At 35.7% G+C, this 14297-nt stretch overlaps 1 protein-coding gene across 3 annotated transcripts in view; it reads right to left on the bottom strand.

The window, feature by feature from the left end:
• PPM1L (protein phosphatase, Mg2+/Mn2+ dependent 1L) overlaps positions 1-14297 on the bottom strand; it is a 304389-nt gene that overhangs the window by 92967 nt on the left and 197125 nt on the right. For all 3 annotated transcript variants that reach the window (XM_012447355.2, XM_064378876.1, XM_021669522.2), the window contains one exon: positions 10273-10447. In XM_012447355.2, the coding sequence (XP_012302778.1) occupies positions 10273-10447 (175 nt within the window). The remainder of the gene's footprint in view (positions 1-10272; positions 10448-14297) is intronic.

The following is a 14297-nucleotide window of genomic DNA, read 5'->3' as shown; positions in this document are numbered from 1 at the left end:
ATGTTAAAACTATTTTATTTTTCTCTACAAACTGAAGGTCTTACCATTAATGTGTATCTCATTAAAATTTATTGCAAACATTCCAACGAGGTCTATAAAATCTTGTTTACAAAGTCCTGACAGTAAAGAAAGGAAGAGATACCGATGGCACTGGCATCCTGTCTCTGGATAGCTAATGTACTTTAAAGTGTGACCACCTGGTCCAATTATTTTCTTTGATGTGTACACATTTTCTTTAGTCCTTGTAATCAAATACTACTTCAGAGACAGGAAATAACACTACTTCCCTTGTGGCAAACAAGGACAACTTGATTAGAAAGATAAGTACAGCTCCATTTCAAATGTTTTAATCACTAGAGGTGGTACTTCCTGATTCTAAATCGCAGTGTTCCTTTGTGGTTTCCAGTATTCTTAGCAAAGTTTTTAAAACTTTTGCCCACCATAAAATTTAGATAAATGTATTTTCAGAGTAGATATGAGGTCTCCTAATAGAAAGGTAAGATGAAGTTGCAGAATGTGATTTTTTTAAATACCTTCCTATCATACCACTTTTACAAGATTAAGTCTGAATTATCATTTTTCTACATTGGAGGTCTCAAAAGCAAACGGGCAATGCTAATAACATATTAACTAATTAAAGTAAACTAATTAATATCAGTTGGAGAGCAGCAGTTAGAATGTGGTAGGTGAGTCTGGGAGTGGTAGCTCATTTCTGTAATTCCAGCACTCTAATAGGTTAAGGTGGGAGGATCGCTTGAGGCAAGGAGTTTGAGACCAGCCTGGACATCATAGTAAGAACCCCTCTCTACAAAAAATTCTACAAATAACGATTAGCCAGAAATGGTGGTATAAACCTGTAGTCCCAGCTACTCCGGAGGCTGAGGCTGGAGAGTCCCTTGAGCCCAGAAGTTCAAGGTTGCAGAGTTGTGATCATGCCACGGCACTCCAGCCTGGACAACAAAGTGAGATCCTGTCTCAGTGCATTAAAAAAAAAAAAAGAATGTGGTAGGTGTTGCTATGGCAGAAGGCAAGAATTGGTCTGTATAATGCACTAACATACAACCACAGCTATAGAAGCAAAGAAGAAAACTAAAGCATTACCCAAAGCCTGCCTTTAAAAATGCAACTGACGGTAACGTTCAAAACGAACAGCTCACAAGATTTATGGGTTCTCTCATGATTTTCTGATTTATTTAAGAACTTGTTACCAATTCTAAACCTAATTTCTTTCTCCTCTGCACATCTACCATCCCCTATAGCACCAATTCTACTATACTCAAGTTACCTGTTTTTACTGGCTATCTCCCTGCCCTTTCACATGGGCACACACACAAAGGCATTCACTGTGCTCCTGGAGTAAAGGGCTATGTGGTCATCTGAGTGTTTCCACTGGTGGGCACTGTGTCTGGCTCATAGATGCTCGTTCAGTCAATGTTTATAGACTGAATAAATGAATCAATCAGTAAGTGTTAAATAAACTGAAGACAAAAATAACACATTGTTAAGATTGGAAGAGATTTAAGAAAATATCTAATCCAATACCCCTATTTTACAATTGAAGAAATCATGCAGAGAGATGCAATGTCCCACCATAGACAAACCCTATCCTGGGGCTTGTAAATTACATGCTTAGGTACTTACAGCCATGGCCAATAGTTTTCTGTTTTGCAGATGTCAAAGTCACTTTGTTTAGTTACTGCTCCCCACCACCAAAAGATAATTTGGCTTTTAAAATCTACAGTCTAACTGGAAAATGTAAGAATTATAACTGAAATTAAAATCAGCTTGGTTAGGCCAGGTGCAATAACATAATCCCAGCACTTTGGGAGGCAAAGGTGGGCAGATCACTTGAGGTCAGGAGTTTGAGACCAACCTGGGCAACGTGGTGAAACCCCATCTCTACCAGAAAAAATACAAAAATTAGCTGGGCATGGTTGCACATGCCTGTAGTCCCAGTTACTCGGGAGGCTGAGGCACGAGAATCGCTTGAACCTGGGAGGCAGAGGTTGCAGTGAGCCAAGATTGCACCACTGCACCCCAGCCTGGGCAACAGAGAGAGACTTCATCTCAAAAAAAAAAAATCATCTTGGTTAAAAAGATAGGTAAATTAGTCACTACATAGCCTCAAAAAAAAAAATTAATATTACCAGCCAGAAAGAAGTTCTCAGTTTATTAGTGGATTTTGAGTATCTATTTTACTCCCCTTTTCCCACTGTTATTAAACATGGCTAATAATTAGCTGCAATACAAAAGCCTTCTGTTTTTCTTAATTATATTACCATTCTCATTTTTTCACAGATAAGAAACAGACCACCAAATTCTGGGATTCTACGTGGTAAAGAGAACTGAAACATGGACCCAAGAGAGGAACCATATTAAAAATATTAAAAGGTTATCAGAATGATAACTGTGGTATATCCACTCAACAGAATACTGCAGTTATTACAAGTGACCTTTATGCGTAGTTTATAACAGCATAAAATATGATTAAAAGTGTTAAATAAAAAAGATATAAAATTTGACATAAATAATTAAAACAGCAGAGAAAAATGGCAAAGAAGTAAATACATCAAATGGTTATGTTTAGGTGATAGAATTAAAGATGATTATCTTCTATTCCTTTTACCATATTTAAAAAATGTTCTAAAGTATATTTATTTACTTTTATAATGGAAAAATAAAATAGACTAAATCTTTTTACAGAAACTAAGAAGTTGGTGTCAGAGGTTGCACAGTCAATACTGAACTTCCCTTTGTAAGTTTCTTTTGGGTGTCTGTTTTTGTCTTCCTTCCATATTCTCCAATTCTTGTCAAAAAGCCCCTGGAGAGGATATCTTTTGAGCTAAGAAATGGGGTCCTGATTGAAGTTATAAAGTAAGGAAACCTTAGTGTCACCTCTTCTCTTAGGAGCTATTTGAGAAATATACTGAGAAATTCACTCTATTTGTTGGAGTGAAGAACTTCCTGCAAATGCCTTTTACTAGATTTTTAATATTCTTAGAAAACCTGGAAAATCCCTAAATAATTCACACTCTTTCCTGGGTTTGGCTGCTGGAAAAAAATTTTCCCATGACAGTAAATGGCTTTTCTTTTGAGATTACTGATTATTATGACACTAATGGCCCAATTAAAACATAGATGTAACTTTCAGGTACCATCTATTTTAAGAAGAATAAAACAAACTCAATAGGAGTTAACCCTCCAGCTACTTCCTAAGTTGCTTAGAACCCATTCCCCTACCCTTTTAAAAGGCTACTTTTCCAAAAATTACAGTGTCTGCTGTGTCTTCACCACAGGTAGCTTTCACCCACAGGTAGAGCGGCATCAGGGAATCACAAAGCAAAAGCTAAGAAATTAATGCTGCTCCTTCTTTCTGGCCTTCTCTGGGAAAGCTGTACGTGACTTCCCGACACTTGAAAATGAATATGCAGGCCCCCAACTCTGATACCTAAAGAACACAAGGAACAGCCTGAGCTCTCTTTTTCCCTTGTGCACCATCTGGTTCACTTTCTATGTGTAAGTGCATTTTCCACATTGCAGAAACAGGTGCTCGTTGGAAGGCTGTATGGGTTTCTAGTGAAACTGTAAGAACAAAAAGCTCTTGCTGGTTTGAGAACTCCGAGAAGGAGATCAAATCAGCAACTTAGGCAATTCTCTTAAGGCCAGCAGCTATATGCTACCATTGGCCATTCTACGCATTGCAGGTGTACTCAGCTGCAAAGGGAAAAACTCCTGTTTCCAGACTTCTGCTCCCATGGCTTAGGGTTCTTGAGCCCGTGACAGAGTATCACTCTCAAATAAATGGGCCTACTCTCCTCATAATTCCTTCAAACACAGGGCACTACAAACCATATGACTTTATCCTTAACAAAGGAATACATAGGAAATATTTATTCATGCCCAAACTCAAAAATAATTAAAAACAGAATTTGAGATTAGTTATAGAAACATAAATGATACTCCAGCATATAAATAAACAATATGAGAAAAGATTCCCTCTCTTAGTATTTTAACCCTTCAACTTTTGCCCACTATGACAAATAATAAATATTTAGGATGATTATGCTTTCTGACAGTGTAAAATGCTATTTTGATCCCTTCATCTCAAATTATGCCACTGCTTTCCTTGAAAAGTTCTCTATGTTAAACCCAATCTATTGAAATGTATATAAACTTGTACTTCAGTTAAATAAAAACATGAATAGATCAAATATAAACCACACCTTACTTGTTACTCTGGATTTTGCTTAGTATTAATAAATGCTAATATAATAAAAGGTCTAAAGGATTTTAATGAGGATCCATGAATGATAGCCTAGAGCCTCTTCTTCCAAAATCTACTTTTGCTTGATTCAAACAGTCTCACTCCCCTTCCCACCAATAAAAGGCATATGCATGAGCAGATTCTACAAAAAGCTGAGTGATGGTCTTCTTTTGATCAGAAATTAGGTACAAATTATTTGGCTGTGTAAGAAGAAAGAAGACAGCCAATAGAAAAAGTGTAAAACCCATAGCTACGGGAAGCCTTGCAGAAATTATAGCTACCTGAATGTTCCATTGTCATAGACCAGAAGCATAGTTTTAGAATGAGAAGACATCTATTAGGTCCTGTTCATGCCATCAATTTGTAGGAAAATGGGTTTTAGGAAGGTTTGTGACTTGCTCAAGGTCACATATATCGTTGGCATAGACTAGAAATAGAATCTGGGTGTTCTGGTTCCAAGTTTTCTTTCAATTATACCACAAAACATATCAATTCTTGAAACTGTCAAAACATAAACCATTTGAATGAAAAACATTCTAAACTAATGTTAGAAAGGGGTCTAAATGTTTGTGTCCCCCCAAAATTCAAAAGTCACATATTGAAAACTAATCCTCATGGTGATAGTATTATGAGGTGGGGGCTTTGGATGCTGTTAGATCATGAGGGTGAACCCCTCATGAATGGAATTAGTGCCCTTATAAAAGAGGCCCCAGAGAAATCTCTCACCCTTTCTGCCATGTAAGGTTACAGTGAAAAGACAGCCATCTATGAGGAACTAGGCACTTATCAGACACCATATCTGCTGGTGCCTTGGCCTTGGACCTCACAGCCTACAGAACTGTCAGAAATAAAGCTCTGTAGTGTACAAGCCACCCAGTCTATGGTATTTTGTTATAGCAGGCTGTATTAGTGCATTTTCATACTGCTATGAAGAAATACCCAAGACTGGGTAATTTATGAAGAAAAAGAGGTTTAATAGATTCACAGTCCCACATAGCTGGGGAGGTCTCACAATCCTGGCAAAAGGTGAAAGAGGAGCAAAACATGTCTTACATGGTGGCACAGAAGAAGAGCACGTGCAAGGGAACTTCCCTAACCAGCACATCTCGTGAGACATTCACTACCACAAAAACAGCACAAAAAAACCCCATCCCATGATTCAATTACCTCCCACCTGGTCCCTCCCACAACACAAGGGGATTATCAGAACTACAATTCAAAATGAGATTTGGGTGGGGACACAGCCAAACCGTACCAACAGGCTGACTGAATTAATACACTGGTTTACATAATTCCTGCTTTTATATACAGAATATAATAAACATTATTGAACCTTTTCTCTGTGAATCAAGATCACCATTATGAAAATAACAATGTCACTTCTATAATACAGTCTGTGAATGCTAATATAACTCTGAGTGCAGTGTAATGTCAGGAATCTGCTAAGTGTTTTTTACGGATTTACTCTTTGCTCTCATTACTTACTGTTCTCAGTGTCACTGCTCCAAGTGTCATCCCCTTCCCTACCTTCTCATTTTAATTCTAAACTCTTATGTTTTCTGAAGTCTATCCTCTAGAGTAATATAAAATGCAGACAAATGAACTCCATATTTCTTGCAGCATTAATCATCAGAGCAAAACAATAATGAAACTAAAATGAAAATGCACAACATAAGAAAATATTTAGTGAGTGGTACTTTAGAATATGATGTGGCCATTAAAATCATCTTCACATGAAGAGGCTTTAATGAAATGAGGAAGTGCTTATGTAGTAATGTTAAATGCAAAAAGCAGGACATAAAATTACAATAAAACTACCAGACACCAACCACATTTTAAAAATGCTTAGAGTGAGGAAAATATACCAAGGGTTTACCATAGTAAGATTACTGACAATTATTATTCTCATATTATACTGTTCTACATATTTCTGTTTATTTCTGCAATTAAAGTGTAACACTTTAAGTTAGAAAAAGAATTTTATAAAAGGAAATATCACATTGGAAAATATAACCTAGTTAATCAGAACTATATAAAATAAAAATATATAGATTCCAGGTGATAATCAAAATCCTCTGTTGTATGGACTTGTCCACAATTCTGTGACATGGTAGGGTTGCACACACATGGTTTTTGCAAACTTCCCACTTCACTAAATTTGAGGTTGCTGGATAGCTGAATTTTGTGGATGGGCAAAGCATTAAGGTATATATGTATTAAAGGGGAAGAGAGAGAGAGAAAGAAAAAAAAGGCGAGGGTGAAAAACTTCTGAGCCAATGATTTTAGAAAAACATCTAAGTGGCTTTTCTCATTAATTGGTTTTTTATTAACAGAAGTTTAGACGCCACAAATAGCAGTAATTGTCATTAAGTCACTCAGGCTGATTTATCAGTAAATGAGCATTAAAGACAAATTAACCTCTCTAGAGACCAAGATATCTTCTAATAATTAACTACTTTCTAAAACTGGGAGAGCTGAATTAAGAATGTGAGGAAGTCAAAACTAAGATAGCATAGAAAGAAGCTAAACAGTTGAAGCAAATGAGTGTCTTAGTGCAGATGCTCCTTGACTTACAATGAGATTATGTCCTGATAAACCCACTGTAAATTGAAAATACCCAAGTTGAAAATTCGTTTAATACACCTAACCTACTGAATATCATAGCTTAGTTTAGCCTAACTTATATATGCTCAGATCACTTACACTAGCCTGTAGTTGGACAAAGTCATCTAATACAAAGTCCATTTTACAATAAAGTGAATAAAGTGTTGAATCTCGTGTAATTTAGTAAATACTGTACTGAAAATGAAAAACAGAATGGGTGTACTTGAAGTACAGATTTTACTGAATGTGTATTACTTTTGCACCATCATAAAGTCAAAAAGTACTAAATTAAAACATCCTAAGTCAGGAAGCTTCCGTATAAGATGGTTATATCTGCATATATTGGATACTACTACCAATTCTCTATCCTAATTCTTTTGTATTATTATGAAATATTTTCTGCTAAATAGTAATGTCCTTTCTGATTTTATCCTCTTTCTTTGATTGAAAGAATTAACATTTCAGGAAGAGGAGGTAGTGACTTTTGATTTTACAACACACAACAACACTCATTCATTCACTCATGCATACACATAGCCTACCTTCCCTCATCCACTACCCTTCATCACCTCATGCAGAGATGACCAAAGGCAAACTGAGCCCAGAGTGAGTGTTTTAACAAATAGATGTTGCTAGATCTCTCAAAGCTTCTGAAGATCACTTAAAAAACTTCCACTCTGCCTCCCCAAACACTACACGTCAAGAAAAGACTAAGTTAGAGTACAGCTGACCCTTGAACAACATAGGTTTAACTGCATGGGTCCACTTATATATGTATTTTCTTCTGTCTCTGACACCCCTGAGACAGAAAGACCAGCTTCTCCTCTTCAGCAGCCTATTCAGCCTACTCAAAGTAAAGACAATGAGGATGAAGACCTTTATGATGATCCACTTCCATTTAATAAATAGTAAGCATATTTTGTCTTTCTTATGAATTTCATACAATTTTCCCCTAGCTTACTTAATTGTAAGAATACAGTATAAATACATATGACATATAAAATATGTATTAACTGTTTATGTAATCAGTAAGGCTTATGGACAACAGTAGGCTACTGGTAGTTAAGATTTTGGGGGAATCAAAAGTTTATGTTAATTTTCGACTGCATGGAGAGTTGGTATCCCTAACCCCCATGTTGTGCAAGGGTCAGCTGTACTTTACACTGGTTTAAGCAATAGACAAGGCCCAAATCTGTTCTCATTAATCACTTGTGGCATTAATTAGCATTTGCAATATGATCTCTAAGGACTTCCCCAAACATCATATTTTATTATTATAATAGCCCTGTGAGATTATATTAGCCCAATTTTGCAGATGAAGAAACATAGGTTCTAAAAGGTTAATTTCCTGAAGATCACACCAGTATTAAGCTGGGGGAAGGCCTAGACCCCAGACCCTGTTAACTTTCAATAATGTGCTTATTTCCACTGTTACATGCTACAAGGCTTACTGACAGATTAATTCTATGCCAAACTATTTGTCCCTAAAAGCCATGTGCAAGTGTATCAGTAGCTGCTCAACAACAATGCAGAGAGTGGAAAATTATTCCTGAAGCAGGAAAACATTGAGTGGTGGGTGATTGCAGCTAATGTTCATCCTCACCTTGATGTCTACTTGTGCCCCTTCATCCACTAGAATGCATCCCTCTTCTCTTCACAAATACATGCCCACCATTTGTCCTTCAAGGTTTAAAATAATATCCTCCTCTGCAGAATTTCATGGAAAATTTCAGCCATTTCCACTATTTCTTGACTCCACAGTTCAGCTAGCTTTAATAACTTGAAGATATTACAGGGTATATTTAGTCCCAAATTCTTCAGGAATTTTTCTCTAGAGCTCATACATGTATTTTTTAGCTCTCTAGCAAGACTTTAAGCAAGAGCTATTCTACATCTCAGATTCCTTTCCATGTCTTCACTGCTTTTCTCTTTTCTCCTACTACCTAGTATATTGCCATGCATTCAACAATTGCTTACTGGGCAAATGAGAACTTGCATAGCCTGATTAGTAATTAGGAAGTTGGCATCCCAGTTTTACAACTAAGTAACTGCATTATTTCAGGTAAGTCTATGAGTTTGTTTTCTCACCATAAAATGGTCATAGGGGCAAGAAGTGGGTGGACTATATGAGTTCTATGATCTATAAGATGCTCTGAATATTTAAATATTATTTTGATCGGGACCGATCAAAACCTTACTTTATTCCATTAAGGATGAGAAAAGATATGAATAGGAATTCCAATGAGAAGAATACTGAAAGTAACAAAAATGCTAGGCAGAAGAAAGCCAATGTGTCTGGAAAATGAAGAAAGCAAAGAAGAATCAGAAAAAGCAGGCATGTTCTGGACAAAACTGGAAATACAGATCCTGCTTGAGAGGGGGAGGTGAAGGGTTAGAGGGTGGAATATACATGGAGGCAGCTTAGTAACTAGAAATATTGTCTAAGTGGAAAGTATAATGTAGTTTTTTTTAATAATTTTGTTTTGTTTTATTAATTTACTCCTCTGTTTGCTATTTTAACTTGAAATTAAATTGTAAGCAAATATTGAGCATGCATAGATTCTGATGAAGAGAATAAGATGCTTGCTAAAAAAATCCTTGTGAAAATAAAAACAGACTTTTTTGGCATTAATAAAATAATGAATACCATTAACATTTGACCATTAGAAACCTTTTTTCCTGTACTTTTTCCTCCAATATTTTTGACAGGGAGAGATGGAGAGGTATAGTAATTTTAATAGGGTATTTCTGCTGCTTAAGTTTAATTTTATTAAATATTTTAATAATTCCAAGTAATACTATACTCATTTCATTAAAATTTGGTTTTAGCTGACAGACTACATAATAGATTAAAATAATGTTATAAGGAGGTCTGTCCATGACTTCATTAATAAGCTCCCTTGGATGGGAAGAACTTATGGCAGGCAGCAAGATGCAGTCTGTGATGTGGTAGTGTCTGAGTTGCTAAGGAAAAGAAAGTAATGATTAGCTTAACAGCTTGAGAAAAAAAATAACCTCTTTAGAAAAAATATCTAAAATTAACACAAGTATTTGCATTGAATAACATTTCTTGGATTATCAGATGTAAAAGTTTTCAGTTGCTATCCAAAGTTGATTAACACTTTAGGAGTACTCGGTTAATAAAAGGTCAAAAACAAACCACAAAAAAATCCCAATAAAAAAGAGCAAAATTTTAAAGGTATTTGATATTTAAGATCCATTTTTAAGAATCTTCTGTCTTGATACTAAAATTGCAGAGAAGAAATTTATTAGTTCACGTTACATAACTTTGAATCCAGTTTGCCCCTGACATTTTACCTCAGAAAAGACCCAAGTTCAACCAACATTTATAATGAAATTTTTTGCAAGGAGAAAAAAATTGTGTGTTTTAAAGACAAACATACCTGCTTCATCATAGGATACAGTCAATTTTTCTAGCATTTCTCGGTCAATTGACAAAATCTGCTGTTCAAGGATGGTCTGGTAAGACAATACACTATTTTCTTTGTCTTTTTCATAGTCCTGAAGATGCTGTTTAAGGGCCTCTGGGAGTCGAGATTTTACATATTCAGCTGCAGTCTGCAGATGAAACAGTCAGAGAAAGAACTCCATTAGAACTTCTCCTCTTAGACTTTTGACTTACCCTCAGGTGCTGTAGAGAAAGCTCAAAGCATTGTGGAACCAACCCTCCAGACAAGCATGTCCTTGTCATCGTCATTTTTAGTATCCACTGGACCCAGTAAGGTGTTCTTCAAATAAACAGAATCGCAGACCTCTAAAAGTTTTCTACCAGGTTTAAGGATACAAAAGAAGATAGATTTGGTTAGATATTCACAGAGTTAGTGCTTAGAGTTTCAACTATTATAGTGAACTGAAGGCCCCGTGATAGTGATTTTGCTGGATACAAATTTGACTCGCCCTTGTCCACAATGCGGAAGACAGTCACTCCTCTCAGCAGTGAGCCCATCCACGCTTTGGCATCCACATCCCTACTTTGTTTTGTTAGTCTCTACTCATTAATGCTTACACGAGAACTCTTGTAAAGTGAATTTTATAAAGGAGAGTCCTCTGCTAGGGCCAATAATGAAATAATGGGATAAACAGAAAATGAGATTTAAGACAATGCCCCTTAACCTGAAAAATAAAAAACCTCTTCACCACTTAAATGCCTTAACTTTATGTATATAAAATACTAACTTTGACAGGTTTGTTGTTGCTGTTTGCTTTTACACTATCTGTACAACACACTCCCAACTAGTTACATTCCAATTAGTAACAACTAATCACATACAGTGATTTTCAATCAGGCAAGCATGTTCCACTTGGGGGTAGGAAGGAAGATATACGTATTTTGAAAAGGTTTTCCCAAAGATGCTGATACTTTCTTCTGGTAGGCTGCAGTGGTAGCATACTCTTTTCTCTCCAAGTTGAGAATCCCAGTGCTAGTTAAGCAGAAATTTATGAGCATAATTAAGTGACAGAGAGGCATGCATAAATCAGGGGAATTCTGAAATTTGTAAAACTTATCTCTTGAGAATGTCAAGAGTTTAGCATCTCCTTGCAGTGCAGTCCTGCTTTACTCACTTAGTGTCTAAAGTTAATAAATAAATCAGCGAAGTCCTTCACATATTGTTCGAAATTAAATTCACAATCATTAAAAAACTTCAAAAAGAAACTGCTGGAAAAAAAATAAGATGGTCTCTGGGGCAATCTTTGCTTAGAATAAGGCAAAGACCTGTCTACATGGAAAAAAAAAAAAACCCCATAGTGTTCTGTTGTGCAGTAGGGTGACTATGGTTATCAGTAAGGTGTTATCTATTACAAAATAGCTAGAAGAACGTTTCTAAATGTTCCTAACATAAATAAATTATAAATGCATGAGGTAAGGGACATGCTAACTACCTTGATTTGAACATTATACAAAATATACATGTATTGAAACATCAAACCTTACCCCATAAATATGTAAAGTTACAATGTATCAATTTTTAAAATTCTGTACAGCTAATAATCATATAATTTAAAATAAGTATGCATTAAACACACACAGTGATATATATATATATATTTATATATATGATACATGCTCATCAACAGAGGTTCAGTTTTTTTGATTTATAAAACAGTATGCTCTATAGCCTTTGGGAAAAAAAATGAGATAGGACTATATGTACTGACTAGGTGATACATTGTTGAGGTTAGGAACCAAAGTCACGGAATATCAGAGACAGTGTATCCTACAGGATTACATATATGTATATATTATATTTAGTATTAGCATATAGGCATAGGAGAAGATATGGAAGAATATATTCCAATTGTGGAAGATATTTTATTTATTTATTTAGAGATAAAGTTTTGCTCTTGTTATTCAGGCTGGAGTGCAATGGCACGATCTCGGCTCACTGCAACTTCCACCACCCAATTTCAAGCGATTCTCCTGCCTCAGCCTCCTGAGTAGCTAGGACTACAGGCGCCTGCTACCACGCCCAGCTAATTTCTTCTGTATTATTAGTAGAGATATAATATTGTTTTTCACCATGTTGGCCAGGCTGGTCTTGAACTCCTGACCTCGGATGATCCACCTGCCTTGGCCTTCCAAAGTGCTGTGATCACAGGCATGAGTCACTGTGCCCAGCCAATACTTTATATGTTCCACATTTTTGTATTGTTTTCATGTTCTTACTATTGTAATTTTTTAAATTGTCTTTAAAATATGTTTGTTTTGCAAAAATTTTATTTCAATAGTTTTTAAGGAACAGGTGGTTTTGGTTACATGACTAAGTTATTTAGTGATGATTTCTGAGATTTTGGTGCACCCATCACTCAAGCAGAGTACACTGTACCCAATATGTAGTCTTTTTTCCCTAATTTCCCCTGTCACCCTCCCCCTTATGTCCCCAAAGTCCATCATATCATTTTTATGCCTTTGCATCCTCATAGCTCAGCTCCCACTTATAAGTGAGAATTTATGATACTTAGTTTTCCATTCCTGAATTACTTCACATAGAATAACAGTCTCCAGCTTCATCTAAGTTGCTGCAAATGCCATTATTTCATTCTGTTTTATGGCTGAGTAGCATACCATGATGAATATATACATTTTCTTTATCCACTTGGTTGGTGGGCATTTAGGTTGGTTCCATATTTTTGCAATTGTGAATTGTACTGCTATAAACATGCATGTGCATGTGTCTTTTTCATGTAATAACTTCTTTTCCTTTAGGTAGATACATTAAAATATATTTCTTTATGACCTTCATGATTTCCCCTTTAAATGTTAACACAATTTAGGATGAAAAGAAATTTTCCAGAATGACAATTGACTTCCAAGGAAAAGTCCACTGGCAAGTGGTAGTGAAGTTATATTTTAGCCTCTAGAGTAGCCAAAGATAGCACACAACACGCTTTATTTCCAGATTTATATTTATGTTTCCTAATTCTGTTGCTGATAAAATTACAACCTTAACATCACCAAACATTGTTCAATTTCTCTGCCAGCCATCTAGCGCAGAACAAATAAAATTATTCCATAAAACATAAATGGACTCAGCACATTTGTGCAACATATTTAATTCTAGAACTTAACAACATTTTTCCCTGACACTGGAAAATAGACACACGGCACAATAACTGTTTTAAAACACACTACCTTGTTACTCAGTGTAATATCTGTCATTAATTTTTTTTCCTTGAAATACCCATGAGGTAGAGGAAATAGTTCCATAATTCACATTTTACAAACATTGATGCATTCTATTATTGAAAGCACACCATTGGATTCTGGGCTAGCCATAAGCAGACAATTGAAACTGGACCCCTTCCTTACACAATATACAAAAATTAACTCAAGATAGATTAAATACCTTAATGTAAAACTCAAAACTATAAAAACCTTGGAGGATAACCTAGGCAATACCATTCAGGACATAGGCATGGGCAAAGACTTCATGATGAACACACAAAAAGCAACTGCAACAAAAGCAAAACTTGACAGATGGGATCTAATTAATCTAAAGACCTTCTGCACAGCAAAAGAAACTATCATCAGAGTAAACAGACAATCTACAGAATGGGAGAATATTTTTGAAAATTCTGCACCTGATAAAGGTCTAATATTCAACATCTATAAGGAACTTAAACAAATTTACAAGAAAAAGACAACCACATAAAAAAGTGGGCAAAGGACATGAACAGATACTTTTAAAAAGAACACATACATGCGGACAACAATCATATGAAAAAAAGCTCAACATCAATGATCATTAGAGAAATGCAAATCAAAACACGATGAGATATCATCCAACATCAGTCAGAACGGCTATTATTAAAAAGCCAGATGATAACAGATGCTAGCAAGGTAGTGGAGGAAAAGGAACACTTTTACACTGCTGGTAGGAGTGTAAATTAATTTTACACTCCATTGTGG

The sequence above is a fragment of the Aotus nancymaae genome, unplaced genomic scaffold, assembly GCF_030222135.1.
Source record: "Aotus nancymaae isolate 86718 unplaced genomic scaffold, 86718_ANA_hifiasm-v0.15.2.pri h1tg000019l, whole genome shotgun sequence".
NCBI lineage: Eukaryota > Metazoa > Chordata > Mammalia > Primates > Aotidae > Aotus > Aotus nancymaae.
Note: the sequence above shows the minus strand (reverse complement) of the source record. Positions and strands in the feature narration are given on the sequence as shown.